Consider the following 8,760-nt stretch of genomic DNA (forward strand, 5'->3'; position numbering starts at 1 on the left):
GGTCGTTCTCTACGTTCATGGATCCCTGGGAGTCGTCATGCCCCTCCTTCGGCAGTGGTGCAGCAGTCAAGCGATGAGTCACTGCCCTGTGATAGAAGGTACTCCCAGGGATGGGCCTCGTGTGAGGCCCAGGTTGATCTTCCCAAGTGACCAATCTTTAAATTAACCGCCAGCTTCCACGGCCGCCAGTTTTCTCACTATCAGGAGGCTAGTTTGTGATGGTGCAAGGTCGTGTGACCTAGGTCGCCTACTTCTTCCTGGGTTGCTCTCTGGGCACCACCTGCCAGAGTCATGTTTGTGACTTTTCACTCACAACGCCGACTCCGACGCCGACAACAGATTTTGTGGACAGTGCGGCCTTTAACGATATCGCATCAATACTTCGAGAGGCAACAAGAAAGACTGAGTGCACCCATACGTGGTATATGCCAATCATTCAGCTATGTGGTCCGCAGGTCAGGAGAAATAATTCACTTTACGTCAAGAAATCGGAAAATCGGCTTCTGTTACTGCTCCTATGTCGACAAGTGATATTCGTGTCTTTCGGTGAATATGTTGACGTGACACTTGCTCTGCTCCGGAAATATTGAAACGCCCCTCAGCTCTCCCAGGACGCTCTGAGTTCGAAGTCCGAAACGAAGGCCTATCCTGTCGCGACCAACTCTTAATTGGCAATGTTTACATGCATCAACGACTGCACCTTGGCATTTTCTAAATGCCAGACCTAGCTCTGTGCACACATTAAGGTGAAAGACATTGAAACATCACTATAACGTAAAATTTTAGTTTATTCAATTGCCCCGAAGTTCTTGAATTAAATACTAATATTGCTAATTCCAATGAGCCTGGCTAGCTTCGATTCAGGACGCCGTTAAATATTTGCCAGCGCTCCAAGCACACTCGAATCTCGGTTAAATGAACTGGAAGGCCAGTTCACAAAAAATAACTTGGTTCTGCGTGGTATTCCTGATGCACCTGAAACATGGAATTAGGAGAGAAAGCACTTGTTTCGTTTTCAAACGCACTCTGCAGCGAATCCACGAGAATAGGTATACAGGATGTATTTTTTTTAATTTTAACATATTGCGATTTTAAAACCTGAGTGATGCATCGGTGCACTCTCTTTAGCTGGATTTCACAGCAAGACAGACATTATACACCTCATATGAATAAGTAATTAGACAATTATTTCACTTCAGTTAGGTAAACTTTTATTTCAATTTTACGGCGCGCGGTTTTATTGTGAAATTGATGGCCGTCAAATGGAAGGTGAGCCCTGGTTTTAAATTTTCTTAATCGGCAATGTTTTTTTCAAAATGTCGGAAAGCTAAAAATGCGCACTTGATGCCTCTTTAATTTGGCTTTCTTGCATTATTTGAATATAAAATGGCATCGCTGCGCGTCATATCGCCGCTGTAATCAAGTTAACTACTTCTACATCATCAATTACGCCAACTGCGTCTGCATTTGACGTGGAGGAAGTGCGAGAGATGCCATTTTAGAGATATGCAATAAACCCACCTCAACGAGCTTTCAAAAGCATATCTGACTTGAGATGTCTATAAGCACGTTGCCGATTTAGGAAACAAACGCAGCTCGCATTCGGTGTTGACGGCCTTCAGTTTGCAAAAACAACCGCGTCCCATAAACTTGGAAATAAAAAGCTTAGTTAATTTCAGTTAATTCATCGTTTACTTATTGATTCAAAGGAGGTGCACTTTGTGCGCATTGCGGCGCTGTGCTGCCCAGCTCAATAAAAAACACCAACGTATCTCTCGGAGAAATTAAAATTTATATCTTTAAAGATTAAAATAACGCATAAAACGTGTCAATTGACTTGGCACTTTTTCGCCATCAAATTGTCGCCCTTATACCAAATTTTCGTCTTTCGAATACAAGGGAAACGTATTTGACCTCCATGTGCAGCTAATTAGCGAGAACATTTGCATATGTGAACAGTTTTTCCTCACTCAGACTTCTAACACGCAAGAAACTAACATCATAATTCGTGAAAAGCCTGCCTTAGTAACCAATGTACTGCTTTCTACATAACATGCTGGTCGTTAATTACGCGTTCTACATCTTTAATTCTGAAACTAATAGCATTAAGGAACTGCGAGCCCAACCCTCTATGAAAGTGTAGAGAGCTGCTCCCTTACCCTAGCCACAACGGATATTTCAGTGAGCGAAGAGGCAGGGAACCCACAGTATGACACGAGGGGAAGGGCGCTGCCTTTACCGCTATCGCGCAAAGCCACTCTGCTAGGAGGTGCTAGAAGCATTCTTAACCAATGCGAAGTATTTAACTCCGCTGTCGACAAGTCCAACACTGGCATCACAGTAACAGAATTTTGGCTTGAATCTAACGTACCTACATAACAGTAAGTTATTTTATCACTTGTCCCGGTTTGCACTTTACCAATGCCATATCAACTTGCGATCAGGCGACGGTGTATTGTCAGCTATATCTGAAACCATAAAGTCCTGACGAATTACAGTTCAAGGTGACCTTGAAACCAATTACTCTGAACTTCACATCACAGCTGCATAATGTGTTAGTATGTTATGTGACATCCAGAAGCACCCATATCAAGGCCATTTTAACTTTCCTGACCTGGCTTGGTCTCCGAAAGTGATTCCTAAAACATTATCTTTGTTGCAGGACAGTGGGTTCTTGAACCTCTGCTCACTTTTTTTTCCACTTTTTCAGCTGCCAACGCAACACACCCGGACATCAGTCTGCACTGCTAACATATTAAATTTAGTGTTAACTTCCCATCCCGATCTGGTTTCACACTTGACCTACATGCCCAGCCCAAGGAATCGCTTGCTACTTCCGTTTTGCTTCGGCATTCAAACAAAGCTGACAACGAAGTGAAGCAGATCCGTGATTGAAACAGTGAGGACTTTCAGGCCACCACTTAGGAACATTATTCATTTGTTGATGTATTCTTAACAGATTTTTATCTCCGAGCCACTGAAACCAACCGGAGTTTCATTGCGAAAATTTACGAACAGAAAAATGCATTCCTTTGCACGCCATTACACCTTATACAAATGCATTGTGGCAAAACATACGCATAGAAAGGTTTCCCAATATAGAAGCACGTTTTTCCGAGGCTGTTTTCCTGCAGCATTCCTTGTCACACATGTTCGCAAACAATCCCCACAAATTTTGGCTAATCTTCAATCATTCAGTTGAGCGGTGAGATACAAATGGTATCTGACAGTAGTAGTATAGCATGCCCCAGTAGTGAATGACGAGCCAGAAAATCACATTTAAGCCGATTTTCCCGCTACTTTTATCTTGACCGTATTGTTCTTTGTCCAGTACTTCTTGTCTTTCTTAACCTTTCTCCAAGTTTGTCTGGACAACTGGAAATTTGTGCTAGCACAGACAACCACGGAACTCGGCGTAAAGGTAAGCGAGGATATAAAAGCACCCCGCATTTCCTCCGGTTTCTCGCTCTCCTTTCCGAAACTCCCGCTGAAACAATTGAATTGTTGTTGTTGTCCTAAAAACGAATTGCTCATACCCACAGTGGGGGATCGTTCAAAAATTGGGTGACATAGAAAGGCTATTCTACTGTGCAGTTTCATGGCCAAAAAAGAAGAAAGAAAAACAAACAAACAAATGCACATGATAACGCATTGGAGAGCAGCACCAGTGGGGCCGAGAATTAGATTGTAAAATTTAACAAAACAGTCGATGAGATTGCAGTGAGAACTTTTGAATGGCGGGACAGTCCTGCGGCTGAACCCAATATGATGGCGCCAATTACAGAAAGAGCGGGCAGCTCAAATTAAGGTCAATATGCTGCAAAGGGTCCTCCAACAATTTCCTCTCAAGGAGCAGCGGCAGAAAAAAGTGGTAGGGTTTAAACCTAGTTAAACCAAGTAGACGTGTCAAAGCGTGTGCTCAGCCTGGTTGGCTAATGGTTTTGCTTTGCTGGGTCGTCAGAACTTCTGGCGACGATATTGGGCTGAGGTTAAGCTCTGATCGAGTTTAAGCTGATCAGATCTGTTTACGCTGCAGATGAATGTTGATGAAGACGACGATGTGCACATCGTCATGAACAGCACGCAGACAATTTTACTTCTGGAAACTTCGCTCACTCCAATTAGGTCATTCTCTGTCAAACATTTTGTGTATTCCGAGCCGATCGCATTTGCGGCGGGGGTGGTGGCTTGTTAACATTGATTTATTTTAAATGAATTCATCGGGCAGATGTGTCTCACCAAATTCTACGACCTGACTGCGAACTGTTGGCTGTTGATATCGCAATTTCACCGTGTGCTTCTCTTACCGTTGCTAATGTCTACTTTCCTTGGGGTGTACACAGTACATATTGTTACGGGGAAAAACTATTTTCATTTATTTACAAGCGTTAGGGATTAGAATGAGGAGTTCCTAGCAGAGAGAACCAACACGAACAGGGAGCCACATTAACCTCCTCTTCTTCGTGCGTCTTTTCACGCGACTGGCCTCTTCGTCTTCCACTGTCACTTCGTCGTAACATGACTCCCGGAGGCACGAGCGCCGTCTCTGCTCTAGGCCTGTGATCGAGAAGCGACGTGGTAGGGCTTGAGGCGTATGACGTGTATACGTGAACAATATCGATGGGTGGTCTGCATGATGAGGGTGCAGAAGTATAAGGAGCAACTTCATACGTGACGTCGCTTACCTGACGCACCACACGATAAGGGCCATAGTAGGGGGAAAGTTTCTCGGAGATACCGACGCAACGGAAAGGAGACCACAGGAGAACGAGCGACCGCGGTTGACGTGCCCATGGCGATTGTCGTACAGAGACTTCTGTGCTTGCTGAGACGCTTGGAGCCGACTAAGGGCGATTTAGCGAGCGTCTTCAGCTTGAGCAATGGCGTCGCGGGCGTAGGCGGTGACGGGATGGTCAGCGGATGGGACAAGTGTGTCCAAAGGCAGCACGGCGTGTCTCCCACATAAGAGATAGAAGGGAGAGTAACCAGCTCTGTCATGCCGGGAGGAGTAAGCAAACATCACATAGGGCAAGGCGAGATCCCGGTCTTTGTGGTCGGGGGAGACGTACATAGACAACATGTCTGTTAATATCAGGTTCAAACGCTCGGTTAGCAAGTTCGTCTGCGGGTGGTATGCTGTGGCAATCTTATGCTTGGTTGAACATAAGCTCAGGATGACGTCAACAACTCGAGGCATGGAATAGCTTCCGCGGTCTGAGTAATTGACGAAGGGCACCATGTTGCACAATAAGATTGTGCAAAAGGAAGTCGGCGACATCAGTCGCGCAGCTCGTAGGCAATGCACGGGTGATAGCATACCGAGTGGCATAGTCGGTGGCTACTGGGACACACCTATTTCCGGATTTCGAGGTCGGGAATGGTCCAAGGAAGTCGAGCCCTACACGGTGGAACGCCTCCACGGGCACGTCTGTAGGGTCCCAGACAACACTGAAATATCCTGAGGACATACTGAGGATGTTTTTTTGAGTACATTCTTTATCCTCAGGACATCCTCAAATGGTCCTCAAAAAGTACTAGAAAGGTCCTCATGTCCGGCCTCAGGACATCCTCAGAATAGCCTCAAAAGGACAATTTCTGATGTTTTGAGTACATTCTGAGGAGGTTATAGCTGGTCAAGCTGCATAAAAAAACGCAAAAAATTTGTGCAAATAATTTATTCATTAAATTCCTCAGCTGCTTGCTGCCATTTGGTGTTATCCCGGTGTGCTGCACGGGCTCCTTTACTGCTCTTCTGAGCTGCGACTGTCTTCTGTGGTGCCTACAGAAATAGAGATGGAAAATCAGAGATGAAATATGCATTTATGAGGACACACATTTACAAAACCAAAACATAGTAGAACACCGGAGCACAGGCAAATCATGTTATTATTTTGCATGTTGTGCATCCAAAAAGGAAATAATTCATGCAAATAATAAATACTTGCACATAAGTAAAGTGTATATTTGGGAAGAAAAGGCACACACAAACATCCAGCCATATCAAGGTGTGTTGTTGGGCAAGCTGGTGAGATATTCAGAGGGAAAACAGTGCAAAAGAAAACACACAGGACAAGAAAGACAAACTCGAGCGCTAACAACTGAGTGTATTTAGTGCGAGAGCGAAATAAATACTTGGAAAAAATGACAAATGCGCAGGCGCAGGAAAGGAAAAAAAAAACAGCCATAGCTGAACTGGTCAGTCAATCATTTCGTTAAGCTATTCACTCCCTTCCTCTTTACATTCATGTTTTCATAAAAGGACTCCGCACCAAAACAGGCAGCAAACAATACAAGACAAGCGCTTGTTCCTTCTCTCTTACTGCATGCTGTCTGTTTTGGCACTAGGTCCTTTTACGAAAATATGCACCAACTAGCCCATCAGCAAGCATTACATTTCTGTTTCACACATTTCCTAAAGTAAATAGAGAATTTCTCGTCTTTTGTGTACAAATGCCCCACTGACATGAACCAGAAAACTGAGAAAACCCTCAGTAAAATTTAATAAAATCCCGCCGATAATTCTGTAGCACACATAAATAGTACTGGCCAAGTTGAAATGCAATGATGAGAGATACTGCTTGAAAGCATACATTTGGAGTTGGAAAAAAATAACATGCCACCCGCCATAGAAAAAGCCTTCAGCTTCTGCCACTGTGGCATAAACTCATGGTTTATACAGTCAGTTATGCTGATATTTCTGAATGAAGGAGGGGAAAAATAATGGCATCAGGTTTAAAAAAGAGTTTCAAAGCTTTGCGTGAAACATTCTCTAGTGGCCAGGCACGCAGACTAGACAGTTGTGATGCTCTATATATGCCAAGCATTGATGATGGGCATCGAGAGGAGTACAGGTCCTCGAGCTGAATGAACTTTCTTCCTACAACGCAAGGTGCTCCAGTTGGCAGATGTGCAAAGTTCTTGATGACAATTATAGATCCATCTTGCAGAATGCAGCAGCTGTCCTCTTGCCAGGGGCAAGGACTACGCTGCCTGGCCGCTTCACTTTTTTGAACTGAGGCCCTTGACATGGAGCAATAAGGGGCCCAGACTCATGTTGTCCAGTGAGCAGTGGGAAGTTTGGCGTCTGCTGAGCCTCCTTCAGTACAGCTCCTTGCTGTGATAGTCTGTTAGAGAGCTGCTCAAGTGGTTGCTCTGGTTTTCGGAGCAGTCTTTTCAGAGCATACATGTGGTTCTCAAATGGGAACGCACTCCATGAATCCAATGGCCCCAGGTGCTCAACATCGGATGCCAGATGGCATAGTCCATGCACATTGTGCGAAGCATGCTCCTTGCCATATATCTTCGTAAAGCCTTTAACAAAATGGTTCAGAAGCTGCCCTGCATACTGCACTTCACTTTTTGTGCCATTAGGCATTGAAAGAATGGTAATAGCAACATGCAAAGCTAGAAAATTCTCATACATCTGTGATGGAAGAAGCGATGACAGGAGCACGGGTCCCCCATACAGCAAAAAGAAACGAAACTCTGTGGCCTTCCAGCGATCCAGATCTGTGAGGCTACGAGGCTTTCGGTTAAATTCACAAGGAACAAACGGTGCGGCCTTGACATTTCTCACTGACAGTTCAATGCGGACTTTGCTGCCAAGCCTTATAGCTTTCGGGCCACGGAACCACAATACAAGCAATTTGTGCACCACGCCTAGGCAAACGAGGTGCATATAATCTAGCGGGACATCCCTCACAATGTCTATTGGCAGCTGCTCTACAATACTGCTTCCAGTATGATACTGCTCCTGCGACCTCTGCCTAAAACTGCAGTCAGTTCTCAGCTCACTGCTAATGTTTGGAAAACAGACTCTTCCTTCAATGTACGCACCCTTAACAGTGTACTTCGTGCAGCTGTAATAGCCCGTGTGGTTTTTTACACACAAAACAAATGCCTTTGCAGGCGCATCACACACAATGGCTTTTAGCTTTACAGGTATTGTGAAAGCTTCAACAGCAATTCCTGTAGATAAAAGAACATTTAGCTCTTCAACAAAGCTGTATAGGAACTCATTTGCATCTCTCGGCTTGCTGTCCCCGAAGAACACACTCGTCACAAATGGTGCCGCATGCTTGAGGTTGTTTATGCGGCCGAGAATTGTCCAAAACTGGCCTCTAGATTTTTTCGGTGTCTGTAGCAGCGCTCTCGCCGATGATGGGAGAGAAGAAAAACACTTGTGGCTGCGGAGCACTTTCAAAAGTGACGTGACAGCAGCATGCGACGACCCAGACTCCACTGCCCAAGTTTGAAGCTGGTGGCGGAAAGTCGCTACGTCCTCGTCAGCGCGTTCATGATCGGCTTCGTAATCAAACCTGCCGTCAACCTGAGGACAAAGGTCCTGATCGGAGCTTAAATCTACAAAAACCGATGAGGTCCCAGCTTCAGCATCTTGACTTGTGGGGTCTGGGGTCGGCACATCCTCAGTATCGGGCACAAAACGTTCGGTCACACACACATCACGCTGAAGCTGGCTGCACTGTTCTGACAATGGATCAGCACCAGCTTAGGCACACGCGGCGAGCTGCAGGCTAACGTCAACCCGTCTTTTCCTTGTGCGGCGAAACTTTCGCGCACGACTTTCCGTTGACATCGCGCAAATCAGCAGGTCGTAGTGCAAATCTAAAAGGCGTCACTCACTTTTCTGAGAGGCATCCATCGCGGAATAACACGCACGCGCGGCGTGCGTGCTTCGCCGTCACGGTGATCGATCACGACGTTGCGGATGCAGGCTTGGCTTGGCTTAAACAAGAAGCG

General features: G+C 45.4%; 1 protein-coding gene across 1 annotated transcript; it reads right to left on the minus strand.

Moving 5' to 3' along the window:
- Nucleotides 1-6,859: 6,859 nt before the first annotated feature.
- On the minus strand, nt 6,860-8,504 carry LOC144098655 (uncharacterized). Its single transcript, XM_077631462.1, has one exon. The coding sequence runs from the start codon at nt 7,676-7,678 to the stop codon at nt 6,929-6,931; it is 750 nt and encodes a 249-aa protein (XP_077487588.1). The 5' UTR covers nt 7,679-8,504; the 3' UTR covers nt 6,860-6,928.
- Nucleotides 8,505-8,760: the final 256 nt, after the last annotated feature.

The sequence above is a fragment of the Amblyomma americanum genome, chromosome 1 (assembly GCF_052857255.1).
Source record: "Amblyomma americanum isolate KBUSLIRL-KWMA chromosome 1, ASM5285725v1, whole genome shotgun sequence".
NCBI classification, from domain to species: domain Eukaryota; kingdom Metazoa; phylum Arthropoda; class Arachnida; order Ixodida; family Ixodidae; genus Amblyomma; species Amblyomma americanum.

Bases quoted from the DNA above. Each gene is read 5' to 3' on its own strand.
- LOC144098655 (XM_077631462.1), bottom strand. From the start codon at position 7,678: ATGCACCTCGTTTGCCTAGGCGTGGTGCACAAATTGCTTGTATTGTGG.